This window comes from Cololabis saira, chromosome 16 (genome assembly GCF_033807715.1).
Source record: "Cololabis saira isolate AMF1-May2022 chromosome 16, fColSai1.1, whole genome shotgun sequence".
NCBI classification, from domain to species: Eukaryota; Metazoa; Chordata; class Actinopteri; order Beloniformes; family Belonidae; genus Cololabis; species Cololabis saira.
Window position 1 is genome coordinate 25636405 of NC_084602.1, and position 15544 is coordinate 25651948.

Sequence of the window (15544 nt, forward strand, 5' to 3'; positions counted from 1 at the left end):
ATCAGTTTCTAATAGACTTTTCTCTAACATTTAACTTCCTCATCATTTATCTGCATACATATCCCAAAGAGTATGACTGCCTCAGGGAGCTTTTGCACTGCTGGGAATTAAGGGTGTAACGATTAGTCGAAAAATAATTCAGCAGATAGAGGCATTTTCTTCTTTGTTGTCTCTGTGATTTGCATATGCTCAATAGCGGTCAGCCGCTATTTTCACCACACGTGTTTTTCAACAGAGTGGGCCATTAAGGATATTTGTATTGTATTGCACCAATCACCCCAACAAATTCCTTGTGCGTATTTAACAAACTTGGCAATAAACCCTTTTCTGATTCTGATTCTGATTCTGATCTTCCTCCGTCCCCTCCTCTTTCTGTAGACAGTTGCACATGTGCAATAGACTTCAGCGCCAGGGAAACAATGTGGCTGCGACCGGCAGGCAGAAAAGTTCATTAAAAGATGTCTCTTTGAATGAAATGTCCATCTTTCTTGTTTTTTTTTTCATTTTTAATTAGCACATTTTTTAAACAACCTAATGCAGAATTTCAAAGCTGAGAGCTAAATAATATTATGCGGTTCATAATCCAAATATTTGACTAATGGATTAACAGAATAGTCATTAGTTGCGACCCTACTGGGAATGCGGCTGCAGCTGTAAGGAATTCGGAGCAACGGCATCATAAAGTTTGGCCAGTGTATCCTTTGTGAAAGGAGGGAATTCAGAGAATTTGACCAGCTTTCGTCATGCCTGTCACTTCCATACTTCTGGGTCATTAGGTCTTGCCTGCCCACTGAGGAATCTTCCTAAAAATAAAGTCCAGCGCTCCCGGAGACTTTATTTGGAGGCAGAAAAAGAACAAAAAAAGAGTCCAACTGTCACTACTCAGCTTTTGAAGCTTGAAAGCGTCTTTGACAAAGTTGAACGCGGTGAACCGCACGGATGAGGCACTTTTTCTGATGGTTTTTCACTTATTTTTGCATCTTGAAAAACAAGTACATGAAAACACAAAAACAAAACAAATAATACCTAAAAAAAAATAAAAATAAAAATTGGAAAATAACAATTTGGGCACATACAGAGACACCAATTCAAGAGTTTCAAAATCAGGTAAAGCGTGGTGGTCAGTGGTCAGTGTGTGGACAGGAGGGGCCCTGCCACTCTCACAGCTAAAAGAAAACTGTGTGAAGCTGAAATATTTATAAAATACAGCTAAACTGGCAACATAAACTCAACCCATGAAATGTAGCAGAGAGTAAATACGGTTCCTGAATACCAGCTTTGAACTGAGGGGGCTGGGGGAATCTAATTAGAGCTGCACACGCTTCCCCTGTATAAAGATAAACACCAACGGGGACCAAAACAAGCATACTGTACATAAGAAGGCTCACGCCAGAGCAGCAAAGAGTCACTTACTTTACCCCCTACTTCAGTACGAGGGTCCAGAACTGCTGTTAATCATCAAGATTTAACTCCACATGGCATATAGAGACGAGGAATCTCTATAGCGTGATTGGATTTACCATTTATGGGTCGTGTAAGTGTTGACTTAGTGGTGAGGGAGGTATGAAAAACTCAAATTATAATCAGGCCTCATCCATGAGTGTTCGTCTGATGACAATAAAAACTTCTGATCTGAGAGTGGTTAAAAAGAAATGCTGGGAGGCTTTTTCCCTTTCATGGGGTTTGCTCATGTGTTCTGCACATTGATATGGCATAAGTTTTAGGTTTGCTGTCCTTCCAGACGAACCCCCCCCCCCCCCAACCAAAGACTTTATGTAAGGATTGCTATCCAGTTCTGGATTGTGTTCATCTCTTGTATCCATCCATTGTCTATAACTATTATGTCCTATTCAGGGATGCAGGGATCTGCTGGAGCGTATCCCTGCTTCCTCTGAGCCGGAAGGCAGAGGACATGTCACTGGTCCATCCCGGTGCCACGTGTAAGTGGACGAAAATCAACACACCCCTTTGGTTCGTTTAGAACAGGGGTCGGCAACCCAAAATGTTGAAAGAGCCATATTGGACCAAAAACACAAAAAACAAATGTCTGGAGCCGCAAATGAATGAAAATGAAAAGTCTTGTATAAGCCTTAGAATGAAGGCAAATGGCGAAAGGTGAAATGTCGAGAAAAAAGTCGAAATGTTGAGAAAAAAGTCGAAATTTCGAGAAAAAAGTCAAAATTTTGAGAAAGAAGTCGAAATGTCAAGGAAATAGTCGAAATTTGGAGAAAAAAGTTGAAATGTCGAGATTAATGTTGAAGTACAATCTTGAGAAAAAAGTCGAAATGTCAAGAAAAAAGTCAAAATTTCGAGAAAAAAGCCGAAATGTTGAGAAAAAAGTCGAAATGACGAGAAAAAAGTCGAAATGTCGAGAAAAAAGTCAAAATTTCGAGAAAGAAAGAAAAGAAGATAAAGAAAAAAGGAAAAAAAGAAGAAAAAAAGAGAAAAAAGGGAAAAAAAGGTAAAAAAATTAAAAAAAAAAAGAAGAAAAAAAGGACAAACAGTTCTGAAAAAGCTCCAGGAGCCACCAGGGCAGCGTTAAAGAGCCACATGCGGCTCTAGAGCCGTGGGTTGCCGACCCCTGGTTTAGAATCACCAATTAGCCTAAAATAAAAAGCATGTTTCTGGGAGGAAACCAGAGGACCTGAAGAAAATCCATGCGAACACAGCGAGAACATGTAAACCTTGTGGAGAAAGACTATGCTAACCATGAAGCCACCCAACTGTCCATAGCAACGCTTCTTCAAGGTCACTTGTAGTTTTAGTTGTAGAAACAATAAAAACTAGATTTTTTGGGGACAAAAACATGCAGATGGTACCAATCCTGTACCTCTACCCTTAATTAACAAAGGCAGCAAGACCGCCCTGAAAGCCTGAAAGACATGCACATTTAAACAGTAAAGTCTAGCTAAATGTGCAACCTAAAAACATTATGGGATGCTAAGGACCTAAGTAACTAACAGTACGACAACTGCTTTGATTTAGATCATTACAATGACTCTTTTGCAACTTTCTGGTCACCGGACACTGAACCATTGCTCCCAGTAGGACTCTATTACCTTTACACATGCAGATGGAGCAGCCCTTCCTGTTCTGCTGATAGCCATTGGTGCAGTGTTTGTCACAGGTGAAGGGTGGACACTTCACGCAGCGGCACATCTCGCATCCATGCTTGTTCCTCCTGCAGGGTGACAAACGAGCACACGAGAAAGCACACATGAATGAAAGCTTAGTTCTGCAGGAAGCAGATCAAATCAAAGTTTAATATTGCTTCAAATTGAGGATTTCTCCAAGATCTCTGCATCACCCCAGTGTTGTGACGCAGCAAAATCCAGATGCTCAAGTCGAGTATTATCAACATCTGGACCCGCTTTATCCTCTGTATATTAGCTGCCTTTGAGGAACGGCAAATAAAAGGCTAACATGTGACATGCCTGTGGTTTGCACACCATGCCAACCTTAAAGACTCTGAAAGAAGCAATCTAAAGTCAATTCAGATGCTTTCAATTCCCCCCGCTGTCACTGTTAATGCTTCAAAAGCCTCGGGCAGCCATATAAAAGCACAAGAGAGCATTGTCTGATAAGAGCTAATGTTGACTACTGGGTTTGTTGATATTTAAGGAAAAGGACAGTGGGAAACATGCACCTTTGATGGTAACACATTTGGCTGAACTGATTAGGAAAGAAACATAAGAGTGCCCCAGTAAAGGGGTACATTTACATGAGGAAAGAGGGGCATTATGACGTGCAGGGGGGGAGAGACAGAGCTTTGGACCCAATTATCTGCCTCATAAAGCATGCATGAGCTGCGGGTTGATAAATGGGCAAAACCCAGATGAAAGGATGAGGCGCGTCTGCACTCCTCCTGGTCCCTCACTGTCTCATTTATTCTCACTCAGCCTGTCTCTCCAGGTAAATGATGACTCCCATTTTGTACCGAGGCTTCATTAAGCCTGAATAATTACTCCATTAATATCCATCTGACAAAATTAACCAGACTGTGTTACGTCCCATGAAGGTGACAGAAACTTTAGGGCTGGGAGAAGACCCCCACCTCTGCTGGGAAGGCAGCAGCAGCAGCTCCAGATGCAGCACCGAGAGGCGGCTGACCGCTGCACAAATACAGAGACACAGACCAGTGACCTCAGAGCGGGGCTTTGTTCAAAGGTGGAGGCTGGAATTCCAAGCAGCAGCGTTAGCTCCACAGGGATACAGGGGCTTTGGGAAGACATTGGGGGGCCTTAGCCAGGGACTGCTAACTCTGCACTATTTCCAGTGATGGCCAGAAGAATGCCATTCATGACTTGAGCGGTTAAAGTCAAGATTCTGATAACAGAGTAAAAAAAACAGCACTTCACATGCAATGACTGCCCTGAAAATACACTTTTTCTCCACACCAACAGATGCATGATTGCTTTTACATCCTTCTTGCTTCGGAAATGTACTTTTCAGTATTTGCAGCAGTCCCGTTTGAGGAGACAGATTTGCGCTGTGAGGCAGACGAGCTCTCAGAGGATTTCAGACTTCTGAGGCGAGACCAAAACAGCTGCTTATGAGGGATAAAACTAGGACTTCCTGCTCCTACTTTATCGCCCCCCTCCCCGGGATCCTCCACATCCTGTGTCCTCTCCTCTGCAGACATATCGGGCTCATCTTTAGCTGCGGCTCTGAAGCGCACGGGTTCAGATACCTTTCATGAAGGCCGCTTTTGTCCTGATGCGCTTCTGATTGTTATTTCGAGAAGGGATGATGATTTATGGAAAGAGGGCGGGTTCTGGGGGACCAAGTACCCTGATACGAAGAGGAGAGTAGTTTCTGGGGAGCTGAGAGGCTTGTGAAGACCTCACAGCGACACACTCTCGCACAAACAGAAAGAAATTCACTCACACGTGGAATAAACCTGGAAATGACCCACATACTGGGTTGGATCTTTGATGTCGGACGCCAAACAACTACTGTAATACTTGCAACTACTGTAAGTACGGGTTCAGTTGCACCTGATAACGTTCAATAACTACTAAACCTATTATACGACCGTGGCAATTTACTGTACACACAAGGCCTGCGCAGATAAATTGAGATAAAGAACATTTTAAAGCAAAAATGAATCATCTGACAATTAATAGCGTGGCCTTTGTGACTTAAAAGTGACAATAATCTCTTATGGTAGTTCCTAACTAAGTTGGAACATGTCTCTTGAGAGATCCTAGTCCATTCTTCATGCTTGAGAGATCATACTAACTCATCCATATAAGTATGTTTTCCATGCCGTGGCATCAGACTTGAGCTTCCTCGACAGATTCTCAATACGTCTGAGATACAGGGCAGCTCCCAGCTCTTGACTTTGGTGCCTTTCCTAAAGTTATGGATGGATTTAGACGTTTGTCTTGACTTATTGGGTCTTGTTGGAAGACCCGGCAGCCACTTAAACCCAGACCGCCAGCATATTTCTGTAACCCCAACTCATTATTTTGTTTTTTATGTACCAGAACAGGATCCTGCTCCCTAGCATCACACTCCCACCACCGTGTTTCACTGTGGGAACTATGATTTTTGGGTTAATGACCTCTGACTTCCTTCGTTAAAAACAAAAGCAGCCTCCCTGCACTTACAGAGCTCAGGTTTAGTCTCATCAGATCAAAGGATAGATCTGATGGGGGCTTATAATTTTCACCTTAGCTGCAACTTCCTTAGGCCATGAGCCAAGAGCCCAAAATTGACCAATTGCAATCAAACAGGTGGGCAATTTCTAATATGTTTTTTTTGAGTTGCTACACATCCCTATTCCCTAGTTGACAGTTTGGCATGATAGCCCTTGCAGACTGGTAGCTTATTGGTGGTTATCATGCATTTAATATATGGACCCCTATAGCGGAAATACGAGAGAAGCGTATGGTCCTTGTTTGGTATTATGGGACCTTTTGACTACTTGTTGACTACTCAGACTGCCTAAATCAATCTAATATGTTCCTCAGATATTGGAGAACTGAAATAATGGTATTTTAGGTTTCCCAGATGAAATCTGAGGCTGTTCCAGCCTTCTTTTCAGAAAAACTTCATAGGCGGAAATCAAAATTTAAGTTTTCTGTTGTGTTTCTTTCCACAGCAGAGTAATTGAATAATACCTCATTAACAAACAATTTTCACTTAAATAATATTTTAAAAGATTATAACCCATGTAGTCTTTCATGCCTACGCAAAAGGAAACCGACATGACACATTTCTGACGGATGCAGATGCCTTTCAAAGCAGCTGGAAGCAGGAATAAGAAATGAGCCCAGCTGGACTGGAGAGATGAGGAAGCTGAGTGTCAGAGGGCGTACGTACACATATCCGTAAGGGCAGGTCTTTGTGCAGGTCAGAGGTCGGCACTTGATTGTCGGAGTACTGCACTCACACACCTCACAGCCAAAATCATCCTTCTCGTATCCCATGGGGCAATGCAGGGAACAGTATTTTCCCAGGTCAGGGCAGGAGTCATCTGAAAGAGTGGAGAGAGAGAGAGGTCATCCCATCACAGGCATAGAAACCCGACAAAGAGCAAAGATACAATCTGCCATAAGGCTGATGGCAGGAACATTCCTGTGGCAGTTTGTAAAGACGCAGGTAAGTTGTGATAAATATCAGCACGTCTAGTCAAAACCAAACGGCTGCCAAATTCCTTGTGACACCAGCACGAGCACAGAGCAAACCTACGTGCGTCAGCTTTCGCTGCCCCTGAAAATCAGACCATGAAACACAAAGTGAGGAGAGAGAACTTACTGTTGAGGCACTGGCAGAGGAGGCATCCACTTTTGTCCTGATAGAAGCCGAAGGGGCAGTCATTCGCGGAGAGGGAACAGTTTTCCAGGGGTGGGCACAGCATGGGGCTAACCGTTTCATAAGAAGGCTCTGGAGAACAAAGAGATGACGGAAAGAACTGGCATGAGGGAAACTCTTAAGAGGAAAACTGGTAAGTGGTCTTGCACTTAAGTAGCACCATTTTAACTTCAGGTTTATAAAGTACTTTACATTGCATTTTCATCTCTAAGCAATACTATTCCATTGTTAGTGCTTTCATTTTTACCATCATATCCCAACAAGCACATCTGCAGGGCTCAACTTCAACAAGAAAGGTAAAACTAAGAAATGATCCACAGATCTTTCAGTAATAGGATAACTGACGGCCCACTGAGCCACGGCACCCTTGCCTGGACAGCCATCCCAATTATTTTCCTCTTTATCACAAAGAATGAGTCTGGTTCATCTGGATTTCCAGCCCCAGCAGATCCTGAGGTAAGTGATTTTGGATGGCACTCGATGGATATAGACGTGATCAGAGAAACAAAACGAAACAGAAATGGCTGATGGGTAGTAGGAGGTCCCTGCCCTGCCCGGTTGCAATTAGTCCGGTACATTTAGTACTGGTAGAAATAGATGTGAATAGGATGGATACCCACCTATTTCATAATAGAGAGTGTTTACAAGGTGAATGGATCTGAATGGCCCCACATTTAATTCAGAAAATGGGCAGAATAAGGGAGTGGTAAAAAAAAACCCAAAAAGGAAATATTATGAACAACAATTATCTTTTGTATCATAAACACATGCCTGCTATGCAACAAGCCAAACTGCTTGACAATCGGAAAACAGCAAGTTGTGAGGATTTCAGTTGTGTCTAGTCCTCCTCCATCAGCCACAAGTTAATAAACTAAAACACTAAAAAAGAATACAGTTTGACTTCAATTATAAATTTGTCAGCAGTAAATTACAGGTAGTGAAAAACAAGTCAGCAAGGCCAAACCACCATGCTTACCCATCTAAGTTTGTCAAAATACTAATTTTTGGTTTCTATAATTTGCACGGATACTTTTCAGTGCACATTATAATACTTAGTTATAAAGAGTGTGTGCTTAAAGCTCTCCAGGTGTGATGTTTCATCCATGCTTTTTGTGCCAGCTCTAATAGGTACCAATTTACACTGATCTAAACAGTAATTAAAGATAAATGTCGAGCGATTACACTGAGGTGGGCGTCTCTGTGTGAGAGATTATCTTCCACTGCCTTCTTGAGCAGGACTGTCTCCCGTTAATAAGTTGAATGTGTCTGGCTCATGCTAAAGCTACGGGTCTAACAGCGAAGAGGAGCAATGCGCCTCCTGGGCTAAAGTGCTCCAGACTCCAGGATTATTTTGAGTCCACAAAAATGAGGACAAAACAGTATATACACACACAAACACACAGAGGCATGCACACCACGGGCACCATCCTCCCCCGAACGGCTCTCGGCACGTTTCTGTGGGAGGAGCAGTTCACCGAGCTGCAGCTAATGACCCAAAAAACAAAAAGATCCACTTCAATTATGCCACCTCCTGCTTTAAAAGCATGCCCTGGCCTCGCACACACAGGTGGGTCTCATTTGAGTGGGTGGGGGTAATAAAGCAGCACAAAGAACCCTGCAGCTCAAAGAATGCTCTGGGGCCTCCCCTTGAATGGGCCCACGCCAACGCGGATTCTGCAAAACTGCAGAGCCACATGGGCTTCTACGCGTGCTTCGTTGGTTAATGTGTAGCTGGAGATCGTTTTTTTCTGCACTACAGCCTTAATGAATATACAAGGCACTAGGGCTGTGCGATTAATCGATTTTAAATCTAAATCGGATTTATTAATCAAGACAATGTTAAAAAAAGGAAAATCGGAAAATCGATTTCCCTCTCGCATGCTGCCGATTTACAGTATCTTTCAGTTGCACTTCATTCCTAATAGGGAAATTTGTTTATTTTTCTTTCAAAATAAAGATAAAATATTTGAAAAAATGTATTACATTGTCTTTTGTAGTTTTACCAAAAAAATCGAAATCGAAATCTAAAATCGGGTTTTCAGGAAAAAAAAATCGGGATTTTATTTTTGTCCAAAATCTCCCAGCCCTAGAAGGCACACATGACTTGGTCTGAAGGCCTCCTATGTACCTTCACAGAAGGGACAGCACTCTCCAGGGATCTTCACGGGGTTCTGGCAGCTCTGCTTGCAGGCCATGGCTGTGCAGTGAGGTTCTCCATCCACGCACTGGCAGAAGGTGCAGTCGTCCTCTTTCCACTGCTCCTCGTGGGCTCGCAGTTTATTATTCACCCAGCAGCTGGCCTTGGTGCTGTCCATCGACTGCAGCTCCACATCTAAAAGGGGGTAATAAAAGAGGGAGGTGAGCATTGCAGTCAAGGAAGCCTGGGAAGAGGAGAATCTTTGACCCGGCATGTATAGTTCTGTTAGGTAACGTTAAATGAAAGATACAATGCAGTGTGTTTTATACCGCACCCTCTACTGGGACTGGATAACATGAGACAGAGCGACAGCAGCGCTTTGAGAGGGATACTACACGAGGGAACTAGCAAGAAATGGAAACTTTGACCAAGAGCTAACGACAAATCCCTGTTGAGTTCAGATGTCGTAACTACATTCAGAAGTTGGGAGAGGTCCCTGGCTTTGTGACAACATACGTATGGATTTAAAATCGGGGCGATCTTGCGTCTCGACCTGAGAGAAATCACATAATTGGAAACACAGAAAGGCTGATCATTTTCATCCTTTCTGTTCCCGACGGTGTCCACTCATGTATTTAGGAAACGTTTGAACTCATCTACTGTAAGTTCCAGATGTGACCCAGTGATTTGGTGAGAAGCCGGAAAGCAATCGCTATAAAATCGGATGAAGCTTAAAAGCCGGTCTGGAGGCCGTTCTGCCAGCCTGAAGTTCCTGGTGGAGTCCTGCCCAGATTTAACTGTTTTTGGAGGATGTTATTACTCAGATTCAGCTTATTTCCTGTGCCACAGTGAAACAATACACATTCCTGTGCATCCATATGTACGACACAGCTTATAAAATGTTGTGACGAAGGTTGGTGTGTATCGTAGTGCCTGAAACTTGAGCTTCCATCCATGTGGTTGAACTTAACCTCAACAGGTTTTTACCTTTCTTGCTCAAAGTGTACTCAAAGTGTGGTGTAATGCACACACTTTTCAAAAGGTTTATCCCATTATGGTGACTTAAATTAGGCTGGGATACTTGCATACCCTTCCCTTGCTACAAGTCATCTGCATATTCAGAATGGATCGATTAAATCATCTCTTCATCCAGATTAAGTCATGCATCTTGATTCTTGAAAAATGCATCTCTCATAAGCCAGTGTCCACACCATCAAAGGGACTGCACACTACAAGCTGTACCTCCAACACGACAGCCCAGCTTTCCTGCTCTTTGTTCTCCTCCGACTCTCAAGCAGCCATTTAACTGTGGCCACGCAGACGGAGGTCAAAGCTGGCTACCATCTCCGTCCACAGGCTGCTGATAAACTGTAATGTGGCTGCCACATGTGCCGCCGGCCCCCTTTTTTCTGTTAACAATGCCAAATACACATATCAGAGCTCCCTACCTGCCTTTGAGCACATGTGTTTTTGAAAGAGCCTCCCCATTAAGTCAGATCCAGATCTTAAAAAGGCCACGTGGAAATGAATCTCTGGCTGCCACGTATGTTAACAACTATGGAAGCTGGTTGTAGAAGGGAGCCATTAATGTGGGATCATCGGGGGGTCGGGGTCACCAAGGACAGGAACACATATTGATTTTTGGCACCATTTTGGTAAAGTAATTTGATGATGTGTTGAGTTGTCACATTTGAAGAAAAACACCAAGTAAGTGCGCACACCTCTGCAGACGGGGCAGCACTCGCCCTCAGGAATGTAGAAGTTTTCACAGTCCAGCTCAGCACACTCCGCTTTGGAGCAGAAGGAGATTCCTCCGCGGCACTGACACAGCCAGCAGGGGTCCATGCGGTACACCTCTCCCTCCGAGAACTCCTTTCCGTTGTGGACACACTTGGGAGAGACTGAGGAGAGAGAGAGAGAGAAATATAGTCAGCCTTAAACTGAACTGGTTATGTTTTAACAATGTGTGCAATGCTCCGACAATTATCACAAGTATTGTCTCATTAGGACCATATTAGAAGAAACAAATCTGAAGCTCCAGAAAAGAAGCTTGCACGGTTATATGCAACCAATAAAAAGCATAATCTGTTTATATCCTAATACAAATGAAAACATAGAAATAAAAGTTCAAGTGGAGCTGAGGTGGATTCAGATGGGCGAAGTTGGCCCTGCGGGGCGGACCTGGCATTTATCAGACAATGAAACTGGGTTTGTGGGGAGGAATTTCACAAGGATCTATCAAGTCTTGAAGTGGCTCTGGACTGTTGCGGCGCGGCGCAAAAAGAAAACAGTGTGGGTCTGAGACTTTGGCAGAATCTGAGCTCAGTCTGCTGGTGGCAGGAGGACTGAATCAGCACGCTGGCATCCAAGCTTTTAGAACCTATTTCAGCTGATTTTTCCCAAATGAAATTGTTGTGCTATTTCTGAAAAACCAAAACTGTTCATGGTGAACAACTGACAAGGTGTCTGAATGTATTTACATACAGCATCTATGCGTAAAAGTGGAAAACAGGTGATGAAGTGGCAATCAGTGCGGTTACATGAACATTTAAATCAAGCTAAACACTCCAGGAAGGGGGAGTCCCGGGGCAGTCAGTAGCTCCAATTAGGATGCATTATTTGGCAATAAAAGCTCGATCTCAAGAACTTCAGCTCGGTTCAACTACAGCCCAACTAAGGTGAACACATGGCTTTTAAAACTTTGATATCAAATTCAATATTCGATATTAAAAGAAAAGAAAAACACACAAAAAAACCATATTGGTTGGAATAAGCAACAATTCGACTTTCTGTTGTTCTGCATGTAAACGTGCTGAGTGACTACGTGAGAAAAGTGAGAGAAAGTCTCATAGGAGAGTAGCCACGCTGGTGAGGTGAAAAAAATGTACTGCACAGATGGAGGGACACGTGGGGGCAACGGTTTCTATAAATGAGAGCAGAGGTTACGGCAGCATCTGTACACCATGCCTCCGAGTGCAGACTCAAAGTGTCTGCACCGATGACCCCATGCCTCCCGACAACCAGCGCTGCACCCTTAACACAAAGCAGGTGCGCCGGCCGAGTTGAAAGTGGAGCCGGGTATTTGCTGATCTTTTATTTTCCTCCTCGCCATTTTCTGCCATATTTATTTGCTCCCCCCCTTCTGTCTCTCTCTCTCTCTCTCTCTCTCTGTCTTGATTCCTGCCGTCCCATTTGCGTGCAGCAAAACCAAGCAGAGAAAATGCTATAAGCACTTTAGCTGGCTGAAATCAAAAGGCGAGGGAAACGGCTTTTTAACGCTCACAGAAGCAATAGGAAGTCACATGAGGGGATGCTCACATGCGATTTCCGCAGTGTTTGTTAATGGTAATCCCTAAAACAACTTGCGGCACAGAGTCCAAATTCCAATCATGCTTTTTGATGTTCAGTCTTCTCTAAAAATGAGGTGAGGTTTGGATGTGGACATGGAAGAGCTGTTAAAAAACACACTTCCCAAAAGTTCATCTAAATCATTTATAATAAACTGTCATTCTGGCGGCTCTTGTGGTTTACATGCATAATAAGCAGAACTAGAGTGGGAAACCTCTCCCAGTGTTGACAGATGACGGGACTCATCAACACCAGTTTAAAATACGACTTCGGCTCATGACACCAGCTCAAGCAGCGAACATCTGAGAACATGCCAGTTGTTGGCTGCGTGTTTACAACGCACTGAGCCCCCTCTGAGAATGATTAATGTGGTGATCTCAGCCTCCGCTGCCCAACCCCGACGTTAATCTCAGCATGTGCAGCACTGCAGCAAACTCTGAATTCAACGCTGATAACAGGGGACGTATTCAGAAGGTGTGCCGGCCAAAGCGTTGATAAACGGGATCATACGGGATGATTGGGATGTCAGATGACATCAGGTCAGGATTGAGTGGGCAGATCTGGGCCACGGCGCAGATACAGCTGCTCTGACACCAACAGTGAAGTAGATAGTAGATCCAAAATACACAGGTGGAGTTTATCCACACACTGACCTTGACTTGAGCTAAGTTGCAATGGAAACAAGTGAGAGACAATACAACGTTGGAGGACGATAGTTAATTAGACTTTACATGGCACTGATGTTGTGGAGACTGCTGGAAGACTGGAGAAGTTGACAGTGGGGCCCAGTGCATGTCCTTGTCCATGTCCCCGTTTGTGCAGCTTTCTAACGCAACACGCAGTCATGCGGGCTTAACGGACAGTAGAAGCGGCACAAAAGCCATCAAACCCTAGGTCCAAAGAGCAGCAGACACTTGTTATCAAAACACTGATCCCATGGCCTCCACTGCTACCATTCAGCCCCCGCCGGCCTGCCGGACTCAATTACCCTCCCCACTGGCAGACTGGAGCACATAAAAAGCATTCCCATCAATGAACTGTTGAACCTTTTCCCTTCTGGATGTGTGACCAGACAGGAACCCTTTGACACTGCACTTCTGTTGAGCAAATTCGTAGCCTAAGCACTTTTCTGGTCACTGGGTTTGTTAAGTCCATTAATTCCACGACATGGCACTCGTTTATACATCTGCAGGGGCCAGAATGGGAATTTGTTCTGTTGGTAAAACAACGAATATTTGTTGGGTGTGCAGAGTAAACAGGCCAATACGGCAGGTCCCCTCCCTGCTCTCCTGCCTCTCCTTTCAGCATCTGCCCTCTTGCATCTTTCCCCTCTGCCTTTACTCTACAACACGAGAAAAATGGCACTCTGCCTCTTCCGAGGACAGATGCTTTTTTGAAAGACCCTCTTTTATAACGTCTCTTTTTTAACCACAAAAATTTGTGGTTGCAAGTCTGAAAAAAAATGTCTTTGAACCAGGATTCTTAGCCCTGCAAGGCACTGACTCAGCCTAAAAAAAAACAAATGGTAATTATGTAATCCGCAACTTTCGCTTGTCCTGCAGGCATTTGTTCAGGAAAATAATGACCTCCAGTTGAACAATGTATCACACATCAGCTGTGCAACAGCTACTCGTAGGGGGAGATTATCCATCGTGAGCAGTGTGAAGACGAGGACAATCACCTTTCTGGCACTCGAAGACATCGCAGCAGTCTCCTGGCAGACCGCTGGCCTGACCAAGCAAGATGGGGTGCTGTCCACTTGGACACTGTGGCTTGTGGCAAACACGAAGGTCGCAGGTACACTGGGGTGATATGGAGGGGCAGCAGCCGGCAGGGGGTGTGTAACTCTTGGTCATAACTGAACCCTCGGGGCAGGAGGGCACCTGCAGAGCGGGACATTTAACCCCAGCACACCTCAGCTCCTCTGCAGAAAAACCAAAACAACACACAGAGAGAGAAATTAGTGCAAACATGCAGGGGGGGGGGGGTTGCAGTATACAACGTTATGCAAACATAAACCATGAAAGGAACATTTACAGAGTGGGCTTTTATTTAATTTTTCTCTCTTCCTTTGGGTAACACCACCTTCAACTGCTCTGGGCTCTGACAGTGCAAACACTGTTCTCCTGCAGGGGGAGGGGGGGGTTGCTGTACTCTGTGTGAGTGGATGTGTGTGAGACGGCTGCCTGTTCACAGCGTCAGTTGAGCCACTTTAGAGCGAAGCTCCTCGTGTTACGGTCCAAAAGCTGAGTTCACACAGTTGCCCACCAACACAAACTCTGCACACGGTCATCAGATCCCCACTTCAGTTTGTGACAGTTTTACAGCATTGTGTCAGTCAAGTGAGAGTGCTGCTCTCTCCTGACGCGACAAGGCTCACCGCACATCCTGCCGACGCGACTCTGATCCCACTCAGCCCAGCTCCGTTGGCCCACAATCCAAACACTCCTTCATGCTCTAAAACCAGTCATTAATAGCAGCAAACTTTCAACAGAGCCTTTCTTCTTAGCAGTTTACAGACTCCCCTTTACTCAGCATGCCAGGACGCGTTTGTCTATTCATCTGCAAAGCCGACATAATAGCTCTGATACCCCTTGTTAGAGGAAAATGAGGTGTGGGGGTACATCTAATACGGGCATGGGGCTCAGGGGTGTATTTTGGACCTTTTTCAGGAAAATAAAAGTAGAGCACCCTCTTTACAGATTAGGAGAACAGTAGTTTCTTTACAAAGGATGGATAAGTCCAACCAAAGAGATGTGTTTACACAAGTTTTCAATGTCTGTTTTGTACAGAAGCCAGGCCGAGCAGGGTTTGTGTGAAAACCAAATTGACGTCCACTCCTGTAATCAATCACTAAGTTCTCCACTCAGTGCGGTTACATGCAAATCAAGCCATTGGCAACAATCTAGCTAAGGAGTTTCTGAGAAATCCAAGTATACATGCGCGAGAAGACCATTGGTCATTGAGTGAGGTGCGTTCGAGACCGCGATGCTAGGTGGCACCACATGCACTTTTGCGTTGGCTTACGGTACTCCTTTGTTGTTTGTCTTCTTCTTCTCCTACTGTGTTGATATTCTGGCTTTTGCGGTGTCGTCACTTCCAGAAGGGGGAGTCCCGGGGCAGTCATTAGCTCGGCTAAGCGTGGGTTGCGTATACATGCCGGAATAACTCGGATTAGGACACATTATCTGGCACTAAAAGCTCGACCTAAAGAGCTTTAGTTCGGTTCGACTAAGGTGT

General features: G+C 44.4%; 1 protein-coding gene across 1 annotated transcript in view; it reads right to left on the reverse strand.

The window, feature by feature from the left end:
- The window catches only part of crim1 (cysteine rich transmembrane BMP regulator 1 (chordin-like)), a 40026-nt gene that overhangs the window by 7019 nt on the left and 17463 nt on the right, over nt 1–15544 (reverse strand). Inside the window, exons 4-9 of the mRNA XM_061743540.1 lie at nt 13986–14228; nt 10678–10857; nt 8948–9151; nt 6763–6891; nt 6328–6481; nt 3060–3181 (exon numbers count right to left, since the gene is read on the reverse strand). Coding sequence (XP_061599524.1) covers nt 3060–3181; nt 6328–6481; nt 6763–6891; nt 8948–9151; nt 10678–10857; nt 13986–14228 — 1032 coding nt within the window. The remainder of the gene's footprint in view (nt 1–3059; nt 3182–6327; nt 6482–6762; nt 6892–8947; nt 9152–10677; nt 10858–13985; nt 14229–15544) is intronic.